This window comes from Salvia hispanica, chromosome 3 (assembly GCF_029641045.1).
Source record: "Salvia hispanica isolate PSC_SH4W2 chromosome 3, Shi_PSC_v1, whole genome shotgun sequence".
Taxonomy (NCBI): Eukaryota; Viridiplantae; Streptophyta; class Magnoliopsida; order Lamiales; family Lamiaceae; genus Salvia; species Salvia hispanica.
In genome coordinates this window covers 33,017,070-33,039,680 of record NC_142694.1, presented here as the reverse complement: position 1 = coordinate 33,039,680, position 22,611 = coordinate 33,017,070, and the positions used below count along the sequence as shown (strand labels likewise).

The following is a 22,611-nucleotide window of genomic DNA, read 5'->3' as shown; positions in this document are numbered from 1 at the left end:
TCAAACCTAAATTCAAGAGAAGGTCACGGCGAGACGAGCCGTTTATCATTACGATAGGTGTCAAGTGGAAGTGCAGTGATGTATGCAGCTGAGGCATGAAAAGTATCCATCCAGCAAAAGCAAAAGCAAAAATTTAGTACATGCCACACAGAGTTACAACACAGATGTATCAAGATTCTTCTTTTTTCAGATTATGGACACTTCTGTATATTTTTTCTTCCCGAGCACGTTTTGCAGCGAGAGCCTCTTCGTCTAGTATCTTGATTGGTGACCACTCGGGCAGTACAAGCCAGTCGTCCTTCTCTTTGAGCTTGTAAATGGCAGGCATAATCTTAGAAGTAGCATAATCAACTGCTGTCCCAATAACAGCAAACATCACAGAGTAACGAACAGCGCCAACTGGGCCAGCTGAGATACCATTGTAAGACAAAAAATGAAACAAAACCCGAATCAGAATGCAAGAAACATCAACACATTTGCTTATGCAGATAGAAATGGCTCGGAACCCTGACCTTGAAGACGACCAAGAATAGCTCCGCTACCAAACCCTCCAATAGCTGAATTTAGCAAGTCGTCTGGTTTACCTTCTCTACTCACCCTGACAAATTCTCGCGCACCTGTAACTCCGGGAGGTCAATATATATCTTGCAGTTCACACCCCACACCCCACACCCCACACCCCATAGGAACGAAGAAAAAAGGTATAGATATGTATTGCAATTACTATCATTCTCTTTGATATACTACTATTTCAGAATGGTAATGAGGTTTCTGACTGCATAGAAACTAAGTGTAGAGAAGTCTATTTGTGCATCAATACAAACAAAAAGCAGAAGAGTGCAATATTTCAATACCATTCTATCGTCCAGCTGTTTACCAGCCATTCAATTACCCAATCCACGAAAGATATGAAAGATTTAATCTAACATAAAAGAACTAGTGACTGGTAACAACACAATGTGCATAAGAGCAAAAAAGCAAAGAAAAAGAACAACTACATGAAGAGTACTTGCATTGGCCGTTCGATTTGTAGCCTACCGGAGAAAACATCAGGCTTTTCTGCCAACTAGACATGCATATCAATCTATAGAAAAAGAGAGCTCCATGGTAATCAACTAAATATATGATTATCGCAATATAGACATTGTGATGTTATGATCCAAACATAAGTGTTATCCGATTAATCTTTACCTATATACAGTGAAATAAAGATTGACTTTTTCTTCAACATAATAATGATCAGATTTACTTCCTCAAATCAATAAAGATGGAAGAAAATCCACAGCGCAATATGTTTGATCATAAATTTGTGATTACCAAATACAATGAACAATAGCATAAGTGGAAATGGAAAAGCTACACGATCCATCTAAAATCAACATAATCAAATGTGCTATGGTGAAACTATGAATATCAAATTCGATCATTAAAAGCTATCAATATCAAAAGAGTAACTTTACCGCAGTAACAGCCGGTGACGATAGCGAAATTCGAAGCATATATAGCTGAAATCGCTGAAACGCCGGGATTATTTCGGTGTTTTGACAGCAATCCTACAGATCCTCCAGCAATCCCTAGTTTTTGCACATAAACAATTCTCTAAATCAGACGACGATCATCAGAAAAACAATTCAGAAAGCAAGATAGAGAAAAAAAAAGAAAAACCTGCGAGCACAGTGGGGATTAGAATGCGCTGCTTCCACTGGTCCGGATTCGATGAAGACAAATTCGAAGAAGAAGATAATGGAGAATTTGGTGTGATTTGATCCGCGCTTTTTTCGTCCGAAGCCATTTGAGCTGAGGGGGAGGCGGTGGTCGACGGTGGCTGACGGCGGCGATAATCAGCTCATGAGCTACCGAAGGTAACGAAGAGACTGAAGATATCTTATACGGGCCGAAATCGTTTAATATTTCGGCCCATTGGGCCCGAATATTTGAGCCGCATTGTTGACCAGATGCTGGCCTTGTATTTATATGAATTTAAATTTTGTGTTGTGTAATTTAATTTTAATTGTTTATAATAATTTAACAAGTGGTATTTGTATGTAAATTATTACTGAATTTTAGTCGATTTCTAGTTATACATATCACTTTTATTGATTTGTAAATTACACAAATATTTATTTATTTTGATTTTGCAATTAATATACTCTACTATATTTCCAACCGATATATAACTTGATAAATTAATTGAGTGTTACTATTGGGCGCCAACTAAAATAACGTTACATATACTGAAACAAAATTTTACTATACTAAACTAAACAATTTCATTAGTTGGAAATTTATGTTAAAAGAGAATGTGATGATGGAGAAAATGTGAGAATAGAATAATAAAAAGTAAAATCATCTAATTAGTATTCTTGGCATGGTTTCATTGTCTATCACATGACATCGTTTTAGTTTATATCCGATAGAGTCATATAAATATACTATTAAATCTTATCAATACTGAAATTATAACTTACTGCAAATTTGAATAAATCAATAATTTTATGAATTATGTTCAAATTTTAATTTCGATATATGATACTTTAATTACATATGGTTCATATTTAATTTAAAATCTACTACTAGCAATCAAGTAAATCAAAATCAGGTTATCCACTCTTTGCGGTATGATTAATCTAAATCTAAACTACTTGAATATCACCGACAACAAATCGCCGGCCTTTTCTCTTTCCACGCCGGGCCCCACCTGCTCCGCATTAAAACTTGTACATTAAGGACAAAAATTTCACACCCTTAACGCTGTACAACACTCCCAAAGCGTGCAGTTCCAGATCTTCCAATCAACCCCGCCGCACCATATAATAACCACTCAACTATTTTTCCTCCAAATCTGAAAAAGCTCATCGACTCACTGTCACTAACACACACACACGCGGAGTTGCAGAGAATCAATGGCCTCCAATTCGGGCCGGATCCACCGGAATGCGACTTCGGATCGGGCTTCCGGGCGCACATTCCGAAGCTCAATGCTCCGACTCAAATACTTCGCCGGTTTCGTGACCGTCGCTGTTTCGCTTCTCCTTACGGCGTCGTTTATGCTCACTACCTCCTCGTCGCCGGCCGATCTCGGATTCGTGAGTGTTTGTGTTGTTGATTTTTACTGTTTGTTATTTTTCTCCTTTAATTTTGATGTTTTTTTTTTCATTAGATTTTGATTTGTAGGGTTTTATAGGTTCCATTTCTGTATGACTGGATGCATTTATAGTTGTTGTGATTGTGCTGAATTGCTTGTTTTTGTTGTTTTTGTCTCAATTAATGCTGCCTTTGTTGTTGAGCTTTCAAGCTTATGATATGATTGTTTAAAGTTTAAATTCAAATTCGAGTGCTTGACTTCGATTTATGAAGTAATTCAGCTCGATGTTACTTTAGTTTGGAATGTACTGAATTTTAAGTCATTTTGCCAGGGTTCTTCTTTTAGTTCATTTGGATCGAAATCGGAATCTCTTCGGAGATCAATTTTGGCATTAAAATCAGATCCGTTGAAGCCGAGGTTGGATCAGATCCGTAAACAAGCAGATGATCACAGATCTTTAGCATTAGCCTATGCCTCCTATGCACGGAAGCTGAAGCTTGAAAACTCGAAGGTGGTTAGGATTTTTGCTGATCTATCTCGGAATTATACTGATCTGATCTCGAAACCTGTGTACCGAGCCTTGTTTGGTTCGGATGCAAATTCGATTGATGAATTGGTGTTGAGGAGATTTGAGAAGGAGGTGAAGGAACGGATCAAGCTGACTAGGCAAGTGATTGCGGAGGCAAAAGAATCATTTGATAATCAGTTGAAGATTCACAAGTTGAAAGATACCATCTTTGCTTTGAATGAACAGTTGACAAAAGCTAAGAAGCAAGGTGCTTTTTCAAGCTTGATTGCTGCCAAGTCGATTCCCAAGAGCTTGCATTGCTTGGCTTTGAGATTGATGGAAGAGAGAATAGCTCATCACGAGAAGTATACAGATGAGGCTAACCCCCCTAAGCCAGAGTTTGAAGACCCAAAGCTTTATCATTACGCTATTTTCTCTGACAACGTGATTGCTGCTTCTGTAGTGGTAAACTCGGCTGTGAAAAACACGAAGGAGCCATGGAAGCATGTGTTCCATGTGGTGACGGACAAAATGAATCTTGGGGCTATGCAGGTGATGTTTAAGATTAAGGACTATAGTGGTGCCCACATTGAGGTGAAGGCTGTGGAGGATTATAAATTTCTCAACTCTTCTTACGTGCCAGTGTTAAAACAGCTCGAGTCCGCTAAATTACAGCAGTTCTACTTTGAGAATAAGCTTGAGAATGCGACAAAGGATACAACCAATATGAAGTTCAGGAATCCGAAGTATCTATCCATACTGAACCATCTAAGGTTCTATTTGCCAGAAATGTACCCGAAGCTACACAAGATTTTATTCTTGGATGATGACATAGTCGTTCAAAGAGACTTAACTGGCCTCTGGAAGATTGATATGGACGGAAAGGTGAATGGTGCTGTGGAGACGTGTTTTGGATCTTTCCATCGATATGCCCAATATATGAACTTCTCCCACCCGCTGATTAAAGCCAAGTTTAGTCCCAAGGCATGCGCATGGGCTTATGGTATGAACTTCTTCGACTTGGATGCTTGGAGGAGGGAGAAGTGCACTGAGGAATACCATTACTGGCAGAATCTGGTGAGAATACGCATTCAGAAACACCATGTTACATCGTTTGTTCTTTGTGCAACTTAGTTATTTGCTCATACTTATACCTGTGTTATCTCTTGCAGAATGAAAATCGAACATTGTGGAAGCTAGGCACGTTGCCTCCAGGTCTCATCACTTACTACTCAACCACGAAGCCGCTTGACAAATCTTGGCATGTTTTGGGGCTCGGATACAATCCCAGCATAAGCGTGGATGAGATCAACAATGCTGCAGTCATACACTTTAATGGAAACATGAAGCCATGGCTCGACATAGCCATCACCCAGTTCCGGCCTCTCTGGACCAAGTATGTTGACTATGAAAACGAGTACGTCCAAGCCTGCAATTTTGGTCTATGAATGAACCTATATGCTTAAAAGACCAGCTAAGCTAGTTCAATGTTAAGCTTTGAGGCTCATCACAACTTACACGTAGATTATGCCGGCGTATTTAACCTAAAAACTACCCTCGTTCTGTTTAAATTTTAAGCATCTATTCGTCTCAAAATTAGTATAGATATCATCTGTTGCTGTTCATATTTGTTCACTGTTAAGGGCAGTGGTTGAAAGCTGATTATATATCAATCATGAATATGTTTCTTTTATGATGCATTTTCTTTGGTTGATGTCATGATTTGTTTGGTGTGTTAGAAACTTAAAAACCAGAAACTTCGATCTAGTGGTGGAGTCACGAGATCTCGTGGCATTAGTGACGATCTCATGACTGAAAGACCACGAGATATTGATGTGATAGATATCAGTAACGTTGATCTTGTGGTGGAAGACCATGAGTTTGAATCCGAACTATGCCATTCGGTCGAGCTACTTTGAGTCGTACCCCAAACTGATTTACAATAATAAATTAAATACGGAGTATTTTCTTTGTCTCACTCAACGTGATAGCATTTCTCGTCTCATTCTCCTTTTTTTTAAAACTGGAACATTAAATGATAAGATCATATGTCGATTTGATTAAATGCAATGACATGAGAAATTTGTCAATTTATTGTTGCATGTACAATCTTGCAAGCCAATCTAAATGAATTACAGTAATTTGTATGATATGAATATGAATGATTTTAAATTGAATTAGAATATAATTTTTCATATTTAATTTCGATCCCAATTCTAATTCTAGCATATTAAATGAAATCTAATCCAACATATATTAAACGAAAGTGATAAAGCTACGTAAATTAAACGAGATTATTATTTCCATAAATTAAAACTATCACTATTTATATAGTATTTATTTATTCACATAAAGATACAGATTCATGAAATCTTAAAAGAAAACCGCATTCCCCACCTCCTTCAAGATCCACCATTCCTCCACCGCATTCGCCCCCCCTTAAACCCTAGAATCCGCCGCCGGAGCTGCGGATAACTCTCAGAAGTAGACGGAGAAACAACCGACGTCCGGTTTCTCTCTCCGCGCTCTTTGATTCGGATCCGTTTCGCATCCAGGTACGATCCGATCGGTAGATCATTAATGCTGCAGTCATTTGCATCCCGCTGTGCCATTAATACCGCGAATTAATTGCCACTGACGATTCGTGACGTAAACTCTAGTGTTATTCACTGGCGCGGAATGCTGAATTTTTTTTCATGCGCTTTGCGAATTTTGCAGGCAGTTTTTTGGATTGTCGATCAGTGATGGCAGCACCGGCGGCGGAGACTTTGGAATTAGTTAGCGCTGAAGTTGTGAGTTCGCTTCTCACTTTCTTCCGTTCAGTGATAAGGATTTACCTTTTTATTTTCCATTCATGTAATTGGAGTTTTGATTGATTTTGTTGGTACGGTAGATCGGGAATGCCTTCGTGAAGCAGTATTATCACATACTGCATCAGTCACCAGAGTTTGTTCACAAGTTTTATCAGGATGTTAGTGTTGTTGGTCGCCCTGAGGAGGATGGCTCCATGAGCACCACCACCACTATGGAAGTAATATATTTCTCTATCTCTCTCTTTGAATTGATGGTAGGAAACAGTTGGGTTGGGTGTATAAACTATTCTGAATGACAAACATATCAATTTCTAGTGCTTCTATAGTCTTGTTGAGATTGTAAAATGTTGGTTTTCAAAGTGTTTTTAGCTAATGATGTGATTTGACCATTCAGAACATCAACAAGAAAATCATTTCACTCAACTATGGGGAATTCGTATTTGAGATTAAGTCGGTAGATTCACAAGAATCGTTTCATGGTGGAGTTCACGTTCTCGTGACTGGCTATGTAACAGGAAAAGACAACAAAGTCAGCGACTTTGTGCAATCTTTCTTCCTTGCCCCACAAGACAAGGGCTACTTTGTTTTGAATGACATGTTCAGATATATGAATAATGTCGCTGTTACTCCAGTATCGGTCCCTGGTGTTGTGGTGCCTGTTCCTGATGAGCCAGGTGATTCACTTGTTCAGATTTTTTTGTCGGCTTGTCTTTTTAAACATGTTTGTGACTGATTATATATTTCCTGTTTTCTGTCAGTAGTTCTCATCCCAGTTCAAGAGAATCATGTTTCTGAGCTGAGCACGCAATCTGTAGAAGAAGCTGTTTCTGGAGAAGTGTACAACCCACCGGAGAATGGGGACGTGCCAGTTACCGAAGAAGAAAAAGAGGAAGTTCCTGTGCCAGAGGTGGTTGATAACGCATGGGGTAATGCTCAGACGGTGGTTGAGGCCCCTGCCAAAATTGACAAAGCACCAAAGAAGTCTTATGCTTCTATTGTAAGTGTGACTATAAGCAGTTCCAAGAATTAAATCAGCTGATGTTTTCCTTCCTTTTTGGTTGCTCGCAATTCTTACTGTATCTTCATACCTTGTATAATCTTTTGTGATTTGACCCTGATTCATCTTGTTTAATCTTGTTATTTCCCATTGCTTGCCATTTTGCAGAAGAATAACATGAGAGTTTTAATGTTTCCTATTAGCCATTCTTTTACCTCTTCCGGCTTATAATTTCAGGTGATGCATCTCAAGGAAACTGCTGCAACTTTCTCGCGACCTCCTGCAGCAGCCCGAAAAGCTCCACCAAAGAGCTTGGACCAAGTGAAGCCTAATCCTATTTCAACACCTGAAAATCCAATATCCAATTTGGATTCTTTTGATCACGAACATAACCAAGAGGGTGAATACATGTTTTAGGCCGCATTCCTTGCATCTTCGGGTGTATCAGAATCTACAAACTTACATGATTTTCTTATATATGCAGCTGATGGGTTCTCCGTATACATTAAGGGCCTTCCCATGAATGCTACCGAAGCTTTACTTGGTGACATATTCACCAAATTTGGGAACATAACAAATAATGGAATTCAAGTTCGAAGCAACAAAGTATGTTCTAATATACTAGTAAATTTTATTATCTGATGATGGATAAATAATGTATATTGCTATTTACTACTCTGTATTTCTTATATTTACACCATTGGACACAACTTGTAATTGCAAAACTTGTAATTGCATGTTTGCTGCAGCAACAAGGATTTTGTTTTGGCTTTGTGGAATTTGAGGAAGCAACTTCCATGCAAAAGGCCATTGAGGTATATTTACACCAAAAATGTTTGAATGTTACATAGTTTTTCCATCTAAGTATCTTTTTGGATGTAAAAATGAGTTTGGTTGAGGGGTTAATAGCTATCTGATTTAAATTTGTTAGTGGTGTTCAACGATAAACGGTCAATCGTTAACTTTGATTCGGGATCACATGTAGCATATACATAAGTGACAATGATTCCTGTTGTATCCTTGCTCCCGAAACTCTAATCCTATGTACCCCACCAATCTCCCCTATTTATATCAGAGAACATCAGGAAAAGAGGAAGGTCTCGGGTACTGAGGACTGAGATCGTGTTGGCTAATTTTTCAAATTAAATTTCCTATCTGGCTGCAGCCTTTTAACCATTCCAAATTGAATCTGATTCTTCGGTTATTTTTGTTGTTCTGCATTGATCATACTATCTTTGCATCATAGGCTTCTCCAGTAACAATTGGTGGACGCCAAACCGTTGTTGAGGAAAAGAGGTCTACGAATTCTCGTGGTAAGTGGATTATTGATGTTTTGCCTAATGTGATATTGTGATGTGATACTACTAGTTACTCTCTTGTCTTTCTTTCTGTTGAAGATGTGTATTTATCTCGTACTTTCATCGAGCTGGTGCTAGTTCAATGTCAAACGTGTAGAATGATTATGATCATTCATATCTGATAATTGCTTATCTTTGTGACGGTTTGCCTTCTCTGACACAGGAAGTAACAGGGGAAGGTTCCAATCGGCAAGGGGATCTGGGTTCAGAAACGAGGGAGTTATAGGACGGGGAGGCTATGGTGGCGGTAGGGGCAATAACAGGGGTGATTTCAACGGCAGGAGTGAGTTTGGCAGCAGGGGTGGAAACCGGGGAGGATCCGCTAACCGCGATGGATATCAAAGGGGTGAAAGCATCAATAGCTACGGAGGTGTCCGTTCCAACCGAGCTCCTGGGATAGCCAACAACACAAAGAACATGGCCCCTCATGTCTCCGCCACTGCTTGAAGAGTCGTAGCACCAAGTTAGGTTCTGTTATTCCCTCATTCTTCTTCATCCGGTTTCAAGTTGCAGTCGTAGCTCCACGGAAACACGAGCAACCGAGTAGTATTCATCGTCTCTTCTTACTCACTGTGTTGTTAGACGAGATTGGATAGGTTTTTTTTTGTCTTAGTTTTTCACATAATACATACTTTCCACGGACCAAGGAAAAGGAATTTAATTCTTCAACAATTTCTCTCTCTGTCTATGGTTATTTTAATTATTCATTTTCAGCAGTTTTGTTTTTTTCTGGTATGATGTCCAATGAGTAACTATTTTAGCTATTAATTTACTTGTAGACACCACCACCAGGTGATTATTAGGTCCTAAATCGTTTATAACCCTTCCATCAACGAAAAATAGTCTCTTTTTTTAATTAGTTCGTCTATCGAAACTTGTCTGAGTTTCGGCAGGCATCACTGCTGCTGTTGTTCTTGGCCTGACTCGGGTGCTGGTAAAGGTTGATCTTTTACTAGTGTTTGTCAGGCTTGGATACTGGTCGGTGGTGAACGTTCAGGTTAAGCTAGTCTGTGCTGAGCTGCAATAAGAAGTGGAATTTGTTGGGACAAAAATTTAAAATGTCTTTTCATATTCATTTCATTCTCTTGTTTAAAAGATTTGGTGAAGGGGGAGCAACCACAGGTTGTATTAGTGTAACTGTATGTGATCATTATATACATGAAATTCAGAACAAGATGATCATATTCTAACAGAAGTGAAATCATGCTCATTTACAAAAAAAAAAAAAGGATCACAGTGAGAAGACATTCAGTAGCAAAAACAGCATCCAACATCCACCACAAACGATAATGGTCATGCATATTCTAGCCCAGCATTCTATAAAAACTTCAATGGTAACCACCGCGCTGGAAATGGGAGCACGTAGCTAGTAAGGGACGATCCAAGGTATTTGGCTGAAACGGTTTCCTGGCAAAACCTTCGGATTGTGAACCCCCTATTGATGGATGTGAAACTGAGCTGCAGTCGAAAGAAGAAAATGAGCTGATGTGAACGCCATGCAAAACTTCCATAGCCCGGTGAAACTGAGTGTTTACCTGAAAGATGATGATAGGGAGGAGGGGACTGATGGGGGAATGAAGCTGTGATCAGAAGGAAACAGCGACCAGAGAACTGCAGAATCGGGGATCAACCATGGTCGTCTCTCGTTTGAACAGTAATAGTTGAGGGAACAGGAAGATAGGGAAGTACCTGATTGCTGTGAATGATCTTGGAAACTAGAGCAGATCATTAGGTCCTGCATTGATAATGTCAGATTTTTAAAATGGAAAAGTGATCTTCCCTCTACATCTTGCAAGAGAGAGAGAACATACCTCTTCAATATCATGACTTTTCTTCACTTTCTCTACAAGAAATAAAATTCAACCATCAAATAACAGTGAAGTTCCCACAACTGATGCCCAACATACCAAAAATGAAATATTTACAGATGGATATTGTAGCACATGTCCTTTCTTAAAATATTTGGATCATAGTTCTTACCTAAGTTTGCAGCACTGGGATTAACTGCCAATGTTAAGCCAAGAAAACAATCATCTGCTGCAGCGCCAAAGTTCCAGAGGTTCAGTTCAAGGTTTGGTTCAGGTCCTACACATAAGGTGAGGTGAAAGTCAGAACGGGACATGGATTTTCACTGCATGGTTGAAACCAACTATACTTACCCAGATTCAATTTAAGGGCATCTACAGGTGCACGCGGGATTCGCATGGAAACCTAATTAATGGCAGACATTAAGCATACCTATGTGGAAACAATCGTAATGTGAAGATTCGTCTTACATGGAAAAAGGGATGCTCCAAGCATTGATCTGCAGTTGGCCTCCTTAACGGATCCCATGAACAGAGTTTCTGAGAGAAGATAGTATCAGCATGATTATGCTTGGTCTCATTAATTGATGAATAATTATATGCAGAATGTTAAACTCCCTTTGTCCCAAGTTAGTTGAGGCATTTTTTAACGCGGAACTTAAGAAATTAATGTTTATAGGTTAAAGTGGAGAGAGGATAAAGTAAGAAAGAGCATAAGTTATGAGAGAAAAGGAGATAGAATAAAGTTTTTTTACCAAAAAAGGGAAAAACTCAACTACCTTGGAACGGAGGGAGTAGTGAGTAAAGGTACCTTGATCAAGTCTCTGGCTTCCAAACTTGCATTTGGAACAATATCCGAGAAATCAGTGGGCATAACCTATCAATGACATTGAAACCAAAGTATGTAAAAAGAAGAAAAGCACAAAGAAGGCAGGATAACATGTATTAGGACAACATCAGATGACTTTAATGGAGAAACTCACTTCTGAATAAGAGATATCCACTAATCGAGAAATGTTTGTAGCCTGAGGAAAGGCTCTCCAATCTGGTGCCCCAAGCACACAGCAAATTTTGTACAGTTGGTCAATTTCACTGATCACAAACAGAGCATGATTAACAGGCTACAATGGAGAGAGCTCTGCTATTTTTTAGCTTGCCTTCGTTGATTTCAAGAGACATAGTAACCAAATACTAAGAACAATAATTATTTAAAAAAGGATACTTAAAAGTAGTGAATTCTGTTTCAGCCGGTTGCATAAAACCAAGAGAAAAAAAAACATATATTGTCGGTGGAAACATATAAGATTAGGAAAAAATTATCTTGTCACCTTTCCCCCGGAAAAATAGGGTGCAAAGTGAAAAGCTCGGAAAGTATTGCACCAACAGCCCACATATCTGTGAGGATTAAGTGGAATCCATGTGTTATCTATCCAAACTAGAAAAAGCAAATAACAAATATATTCATAGACAAATATCTGGACCAGAATTCAACATAATTCAGAATACCAAAACTGCGTCTTGTTGCACATAGGTGGAATGAACACTCAGTGCAAACAAGATCATAGCTATCTAATATAGTTTATAAAGAGAGCAAAACAAAAAGGAAGACAGACTAAATTTTAGTCATGAGCGTGACCAAAGTTTTATTCAAAACAGATTTTGCATACCAATGGCAGGAGTATACGATGAAGATTGCAGCAATACCTCCGGAGCTCGATACCTTTAGCAAATAAGGATATAAAGAACCCATTAGACAACTATTAACCACAAATACTGTCAGAAAAGGGTCTACTTTTGTTGGTGAACATTATTCACCAGCGAGTGGAAACATAGTCAGTGAAAGGAGGTGACGATGACAGTTCTCTAGCCAATCCAAAGTCAGCAATCTTTATTATGTTATTTGTCACCAACAAGTTCTCTGCAGTTTGCAAGAAGCAGATAAAAAACTTGATTTTATTAGTCCAACAAAGATATATCTTCAGAAGAACACTATTAGGTAATTTGTACCAGGTTTCAGATCCCGATGAACATATCCATGTTTATGCACATGAGCAAGACCTTGAAGCAATTGAGCCATTAAGCCTCTGATCTCATCCTCCCGGAGAGATTTTCGCTGATCTTTCATTATTTCGTATAAGTTGTGTTCCTGGAATACAAAAAAACCTCTATCATATAAGACAGGCTATTTGGTCTGAGTTGCACTATACATATGAAAGATATTGAAATATGAGAATGTAACAGTAAGCAAAACCTTAAAAGCAATGAAACGATACCATATACTCAAATATGAAGAAAAGCTCATTGTTTTCTTGAACAACCTCCAACAACTTGATAATATTAGGATGGTTTAATTTCTGCAGAGACTGTTCAGAAAGAAAAGTTAGTATTCCCAATTAGAGTAATGGTTCTTGGAATTTACAAGCAATAAAAGACCAACTAATGGAATCACAAACCTTAACTTCCCGTAGATTTACACATTCTTCCCAGTAATTGAACTTTCTCTTCATTTTCTTGACTGCAACCTGCAATAAAAACGACATTGTAAACATGTGCATCTCGAATTCAACAGTTCTACAATAGCTGGAACTATCCACACACAGAAAGGAACATAATTTAGAAAATCCCTTACAATCTTGGATGTTTCCATATATATTGCTTTATATACAATTCCAGAAGTTCCATCACCAAGCTCTGTCAAAATTTTATATCTGGAACAGTAACGCAGAGGGAAATCATGGAATGGGTCTGGCAGTGTCTCTTATGAAATATCACATGCATATTTCTATTTACTTAAAGAGGAGTACCTTTCCATTTTGATTTACAAAATCTGAGGAGAAAATTTAGTTCAATGGACGTCCACCCTCTTAAAAGAGGTTTCAACACTGTCCAAACTGTGCTCTTCAATTACGTGACCTGAGCACTCATTTTCGCTAATGCTCACCAAGTAATACAGTATGTAGTGAAGTACTGGTTTTTTGTAGTAAGAATCATAGATTATTAACCAAAATAGTGTCTGCATGCTTATGTGCAGCCTCTAGTAGCTGCAATCAGTGGTTGTCATCCAACAGTAGCCACTTTGACCAAGCACGCGCTCACTACAAAGACTTCAGCTGAGGAAGCCCAGGGATATGCACAACCATCAGCACAGAACTTTTGTAATTCCATCCATTTGCCAAAAATCGACAGAAACAACAAGCAAATGAACTGAACCACCGTTACAAGTTGACATTCAGAAAAGGTACAAAAAAGTACTAGTACAAAACAATAGCAAACGTGTGGAATAAACAGAGTGATCATTCCTACTTCCTAGTCCTCAGAAATTTCAGCTTTACTGAATATCCCACACATACAAGTGTCAGAAGCAAATCATCACCTATAATCAAAATACAGCAACTAAACATGAACAAATTACAACTTCTGATAGAGAATCGACAACAACAGTAATTACTGTTGAGAAATCATATAAACAGCTAGCGCCTGCATGAATCTTACATCAGCCAATGTAACACGATTAACGACTCAATTCAAATAATGGATCACACAATCTAATGATCCATTAACCAGCTCATATTCAAAATTTTATCATCATATAGTAATAAAATAAGCAAAAAAATAAATTACACACTTCTCCAATCGTAAGTAGCTGAATTACAAACTTAGGATCGAACTTTGATAAAAAAAAGGGGGGGGGGGGGGGGGGGGAATAGAAGAAAAAGAATAAGAGGTGCATATTTTTCAATACTTTGCGCACTACAACTTCAGTTTCACTGAAAATTCAGAAATCGAAACATATACAAGTATATAAGGCTCTTCAGCATCAATTCAAAACATAAAATTCGAAATCTTACCTCGATGAATTGACCTCATATAGAACAGCATCAGCATGCCATGAGTAGAAACGAAGAAAGATCTAGCGAATAAAACTTAGTACGCAGTGAAAGAGAGAATGTAACACGACGGGAATCGTTGATATCGAACAGAGAGAGAGAGAGAGAGAGGAATCGAATTGCAGAATCCGTAGAAGAAAACAAACAGAAGGCGAAATATAGAAATGAAACTGATAAATCTAAATATTTCAAAATACAGGAAAAAATCGTTTAATCAACTTATTTAAAACGTGGAATTGGCATTTTGCTGATGACGATATTGCCCTTGCTTTCAAATAAGAATATCTTTTATTTAAAGTTTGATGCTACATTCTTTTATTCTTAATTTATGATAGGGCTCTTATCAAGATAATGTCATGCTTCTCACCAATCACGTGTTTGAAACAATTCACAATTCATTCTTATTGTAATACTAAAAATATTTAATAATTCTCTAGTCTCCAAAACCAAAACCAACAAAATTAATTTCAATAAATTTGGGCCAAACCAATCTCTCCCACAAATCTCTAATACTACCTCCATTTAAGAGATGGATTTTCCCACCCTACATTTGTTTAAACCAAACTACTGTACTAAAGAATTGGCCTCTCCTTCAACCCAATTTGTCCAATCAAATCCAAAATCTGAAGAGAATAACAAGACTCATCTCCTCCCTTCATCAAGAAACCAATATATGGCAAGATCACCCTCTCATCCTCAACACCAGCATCTCTCACAAGTTCATACACCAGAGTTTCAGCTTCTTGAATCCTCCCCTCCTTTTGGAACCCGAGGATCACAGAGCCGTATGATCCAAGAGACGGGGCGTTGCGATAGGCAACAAGCCTCCTGATCCACGCAACAGCAAGAGCACACTCATCGCGTACGCACAAGGACGTGATCACGCTGTCGCAAGCATCGCTGCTGAGGGTGAGGCCTGAGCTCGCCATTTGCTGGATGAGAGCACCGGCTTCTGATATTCGCCCGGCTCTGCTCAGGCCTGTGATCAGGAAGGCATATGCGCCACAAGGGTCGCCACCGCACTCTGTGGCCCTGCGCAGGAGCTCCAACGCGTGGTTGATTCCGATTTTCATAAACAGCAAGTGGGTGGAGCTATCGTCGGAATCTGCAGTTTCAATATCAAGAATCCCAGAAAGCAACGCGGTGTATGTTTGGTTGTCTGGTCGAAGGCCCGCCTTGAACATTGTACGAAAAAGTTCAAAAGCGCGGTCCAAACAGCCAGCTGCAACGTACGACTTGATCAGCAGAGCATATGTAATGGCATTTGGTGAAACTGCAGCCCTAGACATTTCAACCAAAAGATCCTCCGCGTCCTCCAGTTTTTGACTCTGGCAAAGGCCGTTGATGGCTATAGTGTACGTGTAGACATTCGGAGGACAGCCAGCCTCCTTCATGAGCTCCAGCATTCTCAAGGCAGCTGCCATTTCACCTGCTCGACACAACCCATCAACCAATAACGTGTAAGTAACGACAGAAGGAGCCGAACCATGCTTCAACATCTTCCCCAACACAGCATTTCCTCGAACTAGCTCAACTTCCTTGCCAAGAACATCAAGAAGTATGTTGAAAGCATGAGGGCTTGTCAAACACCGATCCTCAACCATTCGTTCCAGGAGCATAAGTGCGTATCTACCCCTCCCCGTCTTGCAGTAGCCTTGGATGAGTGCAGTTAAGGCCACCTCATCAACACGAAGACCCTTCTTCACAACGAGTCCTATAAAAACACATGCTCGCTCAGGTCTCCCCATCTTGCAGAGGCTGTCCACAAATGCAGTATAAGAAAACTGATCAGGTTCAACCCCAGACGAGCTCATGGTACGCAAAACCTTGAGAGCCATACTCAGCTGACCCGCCTTACAAAACCCGGAAATGAGAATGTTAAAGGTTACTTCATTTGGAAAGAGGCCATTGTCTATAGCCTTTCTCAACAAAGCCACTGCCTTGTGAGATTTCCCAATGTTACACAACCCTTCCATGAGCTCATTATACGTCCGTATATTAGGCTTGCACCGCCTTCTCTCCATCAACCCGAGCAGCTCGAAAGCAGAAACCACATGCCCCTCCTTACAATAGCAATTGATCAGCACATTGTAAGTCACGATGTTAGGGCTCAATCCATCCCTCAGCATCTTCCTAAACATCCCATTAGCCTCCTCGATTCTTCCCTCTCTACACAGCATATCCACAAGCACAGTATACGTGTAAACATTAGGCTTGCACCCTTCCCCCGCCATCTCATCCATCAAACCAAACGCTCGAACCATCAATCCTTGATCACACATAGCTTTGATCAACACAGTATAGGTACGCGCACTAGCTCTATACCCCTTCTCACTCATCTCCTCTCTCAGGCCACACGCCTCTTCCAACCTCCCCGCTTCACACAAACCGTGCACAAGGATCGTATACGTCACACTGTTAACACCACAACCGCCCTCTCCCGACATTACATCAAACACCTTCAATGCTTCATCAACTTCCCCAGCTCTGCAATTACCCAAAACTAGAGATGTGCAGAGATGAACATCCAACGCAAACCCGAGTTTCAAAACTGTCGAAGCAAACATCTCAGCAGCCTGCACAAACCCATTCTTACACAGAGCATTCACAAGCATCCTATAATCAATTTCACCCAAAACAAAACCATCCTCCATCATTCTATTAAACACCGAAAACGCAATCAAACCCAAATCCAACTTAGCCAAACACATCAAAAGCACACTGTAACAAGGATAATTAACCCTAAACCCAATTTTCCCCATTTCTTCAATACCATAAGTTACCTTCAAAATGTCTTCTTTCGAAGTGCAACACTCTTTAATCAAGAAAACCAACACCTTATGCGTAACCCCCCACAGATTATCAGACGCCAGCATATGCAGCAGCTGGATTCTGCTGTCTAAATCGTAGCAATAGGTCGATTTTTTGCATACCCATTTGAAGAAAGTGAGGCAGAGTGGGACATCTCCGCTTTGCGAGGCTATGATTCTGGAAACTGATTTGGGGCTCAAGTGGGAAACTAGGGTTTCTAAGCGAGGGTTGCTCTGCCATTTGGGCTTCTTGATCAGAGCTGAGACGTCGGAAACGGCGTCGTCGGCTGAAAATGGAGGAGGGAGAGATTGAAGAGCGCGAAAATGGGGTTTATGAGAGAGGGATTGAGCTCTGAAAGCGCGAAGAAACATGCATGAGCGGGAAGAGTGTGGTTTTGGCGAGTAGTGTTTGTGGGTGGCGAAGAAGAAGGAGAAAAGAGGCGTCTAAGTATTTCATTTTGGAGTATTTTATTTGTTGGCATTACAAAAATCATTTGTTATTTTATTTTATTTTAATGTTTTACACACCAAAATGAATTAATTCCATTGTAGATAAATAAATTTATTTTTATCATACTTACAAATTATACCATGATTTTATTACCACTAGTATCTCCCCGTGCATAGCAAATAAATTTTTTTAAAATATATATTATTATATTTTTGTAATTTAGAATTTATATGTTTGATACTAATAACAATTTAATTAAATTGAAATGTTGGTATAATAATAAATGTGAAAATAAAATAAAAATATAATAAACCAAATCACAATTAATAATTATAATTTTGATTTAGAGTAATATAAGTAAAATTTTATACAGTTTAAGTTCAGAGCATGATTATAATATTTAAAATTATAGTAATATTAAAACAACAAAGACGCATATTAAACAGAAATATTTTGATATATACTACTACCTACTTACTACAAAAAGATATTCCGTTTTAGCAATGCATAGTGCAATTCAATACCAAAACACCATCGATATGAAATTAGTACTCCTAATATACAATATGTAATAATCATAGAAAAATTACAATAACGAACTATATATTAAATAAATAAATAAAATATAATCTCCATTCATATTTCATCAAATTCAAAAATATAATTTATTAAAAATTAAACAAATAAATTTATTACATTAATCCAGTACATCACATAAATCCACAAACGCTTGTTACATCTATTATGTTTCATAAAAAAATAATGTGTAAACTTTTCACTTATAAATAATTGGACCAACTAATTGGAAAGTCCATTATTAATAAACAATTTAAGCTAAAATGTCCACCTCCGACTTCTCTTCTCATCCAATACGCATCAATCTTATCTTTTCCCCCAACCTCTTCTGGCTGACTCCACCTATCTCCAGTACCCTTGATCTTCACCGGTCGTCTCCTACACTTTCCTTGTCCTACACTGGTGCATCTTCTCCATCAGCCAATATGCCTCCACTACATGTAAGAATTTCAATTTAAAATCAACTATACATTGTATATTGCAATTTCAACAAATATTTATTATTGAATGCTTAATCATACCGGAAAATATGTTTTCAATTGCCCATGGAGATGCTCTTAAGTCTTATCCATCGGAATAAATCACTTCTGGTAGTTTTTCTTATCTACGGGAAAAAAAATCTCCATTTGTAGTCGTCAATCGCCGACTTTGCTTATTATCTCCTTTTTCCTTACCCGCTCTCTCCCCGGAGCCCCCATACACATATCAAGCACAAAGAAAGAAACACGCTATAGAATTGGTTTTTGTAGAAATTTTTCGTGTCCATATACCAAGCAATCTATTCCAATTTATTTATGGGGACACCAAGTCAGAGAATTATGCATAAGAAACTCATCCTCATTAATGTGTGATCTTGAGGGTGCTCACCAGAGAAGAGCAAAGAAGAGGAAACAATGAGGAAAGTAATCAAAGCATGAGCACTTCCATCAACTGTCGATAACTATCAAACTCGGAGAATGAAATAATTTCACATAGACAAAGAGGCAAAAACCTAACCTTCTCGTCTGAATGATCTTGAGCTACCAAATCGATTGCACTACATAAAAGTATTCAATGTAGTTTCTTCTTTTTCGTCAACATTACATGAAAGAAAATACTTATAGGAAGATTTCATGCACTCCACTACTCCACTAAACCAACTACATCGAAGTTACATATAATTATTAATAATTTATGATTATGAAGTCTTTATTTTATTTTATTTTATTATAATATACATAATGATAGTTTTGTAAATATTTCCAAAATTCCCTTTTATTTTATAGTTTCTCAATTTTTTCAAGAAGAGAGATGCAAATAAACCATAATTTTATTGGAGAAGGAAGTCCTAACAATCCGAAATCTAGAATTTAAGAAGGAAAACTCTAAAATTGATATAGATGATGGAAACCATGTGATTTCAAGTTTATTTAGACGAAAGCTTATTTAGAAAGCGAGGTAAGAGAATTGATGAGAAATTAATAGTAAAATGTTGAAAATAGTAGAATGGTTTAGTTATGAGTGATGTACTATAGTAGCGTATAAGTTGTTGAAGCAAGAGATGGTTTTGTTATTAGGTTTGTGGCAACAGTGAGGATGCAGCTCGATCCGTCTATGGCTCGACGACGATCTTTCCGGTGGCGTGGCCATCGATGCACTTGGCCCAGGCAGCTTCGGCGTCGTTGAGCGCGTGTTTGCAGTCGATGACAACCTTGAGGTTCCCCTGCTTGGCCAGGTCCGCCAGGAACACCAGGTTCTCCGCCTTGACAGAGTTCATGAACGGCACGAGCTGCTTCTTCGACAGCGTCAGCTTCTTCACGGCGTAGGTCCACATGGCGCTCGTCCCGGGAGTGAGGTCGATCACCTGGCCCCTCGAGCTCAGGTTCGGCTCGAACACCGACCACGGGATGGCCGACGCGCACTGGATCACCGCGTCGTACTTCTTGCCCGACGGGCTCCTGAGGGCCGCGCCCGCGGGGGTCCTGTAGTCGAGCACCTCGTCCGCCCCGAGGCTGCGCACGAGGTCGATGTTGCGGGCCCCGCAGGTGGCCGTGACGTGCGCCTTCCCCAGCTTCGCCAACTGGACGGCGAAGTGGCCGACTCCCCCCGAGGCTGCGGTGACAAGGATGTTCTTGTGGGGGGCGGTGCCGTCGAACTTGACCCCGGCCAACGTGAGGGCCCCGTGAGCGGTGAGGCCGGCGATAGGGAAGCTTGCTCCCTCGGCAGCAGATATTTCAGCGGGCCTATGAACTGTCATATCCATCTTAGCCACTGCATATTCAGCTAAGCCACCTCCTGTCTGTTTTACCAACCCACAAAGCAATCCATTCAAGAAGCAAGAAGATGAAATGTAATTGTAAATGGAAACTTACACCAACATTCAAGGAAGCAATGACTTTATCACCAGGTTTGAAGTTTTCTACTCCGAGGCCAACCTCCACAACTTCTCCAGCCACATCGGTAGCTGTTTCCACAGGACAAGAATGAAGACAATCATGGAAACAAACACATATAAATCACAATTATCAATAAAATGTGACAGATTACCAGGAATATAAGGAAATCTCTTAGGCATCAAAGGACGAAATAAGCCTTTCTGAATTTTCCAATCAATAGGATTCAAGGTTGTGGCTTCCAGCTTCAGCAGCACTTCACCCTTACTCGGACTAGGAACTCCAACTTCAACTTGCTGCATTAATATCCCTTACAATTAACTACTACTAATGCACCAATCTTTTCATAAACTACCTATTATATTTAAGCTTGCATTTTGTATTTTTCTCCAATTTTTATCCTTAAATTCAAATACATGCTTCACTCTTCCATCTCTAAATCCTAGATCCAACACATCAAAAACTAACCTTCTATGTTTATTTATTCATTAATTTATTTTATCATCATTTTCGACCGCAAAATCAAGGAATATGTGATCACACACATGGAAAATGAAAACTCAAAAACTAAAAATTAAAATTTCAATAACCAAAATTGACTGATCCAAAAATAATAAAATGAGAGAGAGAGAGAGTTTAATCGGGAATGGAATTGACCTTCAAGCCAGCAGCTCCGCCGCCATAAGAGTCGTACTGAACCGCGCACATCAGCTTCTCCGCCATACCGAGATAATTTGCTTATCGGAATTTGTGAATCACTTTTTTCCCCAAACTTTGTTCATCCTTCACCTTTAGTACGTGTGTACGGATAAATATAGGTATCCATCTATCTATCTATATATATTCCTCCATCGGTGATGACGTGGATAATAAATTGATCAAGCACGAAACCAATTCTTGTATTTGGAATTATATACTACTCCTCCCGATTGATTGGAGGGAACATCTTTTTAGGTCCACGAATTTTGGCAAAGTATTATTTTAGACCCATAAACTTTGAAAATATCATTTTAGGCCCGTCAACTATAAGTTAATATCATTTGAGGTATTTTAAACATTTTCCGAACGAAAATGCTCTTAACAATTTAGACAATTCTTTCTCCACTCATCTTGCGTCAAAGACCTAGATTCCAACAATTTTTTTACTACTATTTAATTCAATTACCATTCAAATTGAATTTAAATATAATTAAAATTTACCGTAAAAAAATAATCCCTCCTTTCCATGTTATTTGTACCATTTCGGCTCGTTACAAACTACTTACACTATTTATAGTTTAAGTCACAATTAATGTATTAATATGTTAGATTAAGTTAAGAGCTCTTTTATTAAGTGATCTCTTATTACACTTAAAACTCTAATTTAATTACACTAAAAAATCAATCCCAAATTTACAACCTAAAATGAAAAGTGCGAGTAACATGGGACGGAGGGAGTATGTGTTAATTTTTCAATTATTGGATGACCAATTATTTAGGGATAGTGAATTGAGACTTGATACTTTATTTTATTTTTTTCAATCTAAACTGCATTTTAAGAACTTACTATAGGTGATTTGTGAATTATATTTAGTTTATTTGTTTTGAAATTAGATAGCTATTAATTTGGATTGTCCAAATTGCCCTTTGAAGGCCTTAAGGGCATTTTCATCCGAAAAAAGTTCAAAATACCTCAAATAATATTATCTTTTAGTTTACGGACCTAAAATGATATATTGGCAAAGTTCATGAGCCTAAAAAAAGATGTTCCCTCGTTTGATTAAGATTCAATTATTCGGAATTATTGTTGGTGACGACGGAGTACACAATGAACAAATATAACTCAAAATTCATGCTTTTATTTGGGTTTCTACTTGATTAATTCTAATGAGAAACAAAATTGCTAAAGAACAAATTGTATAGGAATGTATCAATTTATTTCGGTTCCAATCGGTGCAATCAATATGTAA

General features: G+C 38.7%; 6 protein-coding genes across 9 annotated transcripts; 2 read left to right on the top strand and 4 right to left on the bottom strand.

Moving 5' to 3' along the window:
* Positions 1–89: 89 nt before the first annotated feature.
* On the bottom strand, positions 90–1,942 carry LOC125214358 (Mitochondrial import inner membrane translocase subunit Tim17/Tim22/Tim23 family protein). The gene is made up of 4 exons (XM_048115355.2): positions 1,666–1,942; positions 1,461–1,574; positions 513–617; positions 90–408 (listed from the first exon to the last, which is right to left on the bottom strand). The coding sequence occupies exons 1-4, from the start codon at positions 1,790–1,792 to the stop codon at positions 170–172; spliced, it is 585 nt and encodes a 194-aa protein (XP_047971312.1). The 5' UTR covers positions 1,793–1,942; the 3' UTR covers positions 90–169.
* An 899-nt stretch (positions 1,943–2,841) lies between these two features.
* On the top strand, positions 2,842–5,286 carry LOC125211822 (galacturonosyltransferase 8-like). The gene is made up of 3 exons (XM_048111760.2): positions 2,842–3,086; positions 3,417–4,670; positions 4,766–5,286. Exons 1-3 carry the CDS (start codon positions 2,904–2,906, stop codon positions 5,039–5,041), a joined length of 1,713 nt encoding a protein of 570 aa, XP_047967717.1. The 5' UTR covers positions 2,842–2,903; the 3' UTR covers positions 5,042–5,286.
* A 421-nt stretch (positions 5,287–5,707) lies between these two features.
* On the top strand, positions 5,708–9,468 carry LOC125211823 (nuclear transport factor 2-like). 2 transcript variants are annotated; one of them, XM_048111761.2, is made up of 10 exons: positions 5,708–6,148; positions 6,312–6,385; positions 6,487–6,624; positions 6,801–7,080; positions 7,165–7,403; positions 7,641–7,803; positions 7,888–8,009; positions 8,153–8,218; positions 8,650–8,716; positions 8,925–9,468. In XM_048111761.2, the coding sequence occupies exons 2-10, from the start codon at positions 6,338–6,340 to the stop codon at positions 9,206–9,208; spliced, it is 1,407 nt and encodes a 468-aa protein (XP_047967718.1). In that variant the 5' UTR covers positions 5,708–6,148; positions 6,312–6,337; the 3' UTR covers positions 9,209–9,468. The 2 variants fall into 2 exon arrangements, with proteins under 2 accessions (XP_047967718.1, XP_047967719.1); XM_048111762.2 differs by having other exon boundaries at positions 5,731–6,148; positions 7,168–7,403.
* Positions 9,469–9,925: 457 nt separating this feature from the next.
* LOC125215361 (serine/threonine-protein kinase MHK-like) lies at positions 9,926–14,628 on the bottom strand. Of its 3 annotated transcripts, none has more exons than XM_048116757.2 (18): positions 14,415–14,628; positions 13,371–13,770; positions 13,196–13,274; positions 13,020–13,088; positions 12,840–12,929; positions 12,574–12,712; positions 12,382–12,484; positions 12,234–12,286; positions 11,895–11,961; positions 11,550–11,658; positions 11,378–11,443; positions 11,038–11,106; positions 10,921–10,972; positions 10,742–10,846; positions 10,573–10,604; positions 10,451–10,496; positions 10,297–10,372; positions 9,926–10,214 (listed from the first exon to the last, which is right to left on the bottom strand). In XM_048116757.2, the coding sequence occupies exons 2-18, from the start codon at positions 13,376–13,378 to the stop codon at positions 10,079–10,081; spliced, it is 1,299 nt and encodes a 432-aa protein (XP_047972714.1). In that variant the 5' UTR covers positions 13,379–13,770; positions 14,415–14,628; the 3' UTR covers positions 9,926–10,078. The 3 variants fall into 3 exon arrangements, with proteins under 3 accessions (XP_047972714.1, XP_047972716.1, XP_047972715.1); XM_048116759.2 differs by having other exon boundaries at positions 9,926–10,219; positions 14,415–14,626; XM_048116758.2 differs by lacking the exons at positions 13,196–13,274; positions 13,371–13,770; positions 14,415–14,628 and having other exon boundaries at positions 12,818–12,929.
* Positions 14,629–14,901: 273 nt separating this feature from the next.
* LOC125212143 (Pentatricopeptide repeat (PPR) superfamily protein) lies at positions 14,902–17,690 on the bottom strand. The gene has a single exon (XM_048112222.2). It carries the CDS (start codon positions 17,633–17,635, stop codon positions 15,026–15,028), a length of 2,610 nt encoding a protein of 869 aa, XP_047968179.1. The 5' UTR covers positions 17,636–17,690; the 3' UTR covers positions 14,902–15,025.
* A 2,038-nt stretch (positions 17,691–19,728) lies between these two features.
* Positions 19,729–21,531, bottom strand: LOC125215421 (chloroplast envelope quinone oxidoreductase homolog). Its single transcript, XM_089067536.1, has 4 exons — positions 21,320–21,531; positions 20,817–20,958; positions 20,642–20,733; positions 19,729–20,568 (listed from the first exon to the last, which is right to left on the bottom strand). Exons 1-4 carry the CDS (start codon positions 21,383–21,385, stop codon positions 19,882–19,884), a joined length of 987 nt encoding a protein of 328 aa, XP_088923662.1. The 5' UTR covers positions 21,386–21,531; the 3' UTR covers positions 19,729–19,881.
* Positions 21,532–22,611: the final 1,080 nt, after the last annotated feature.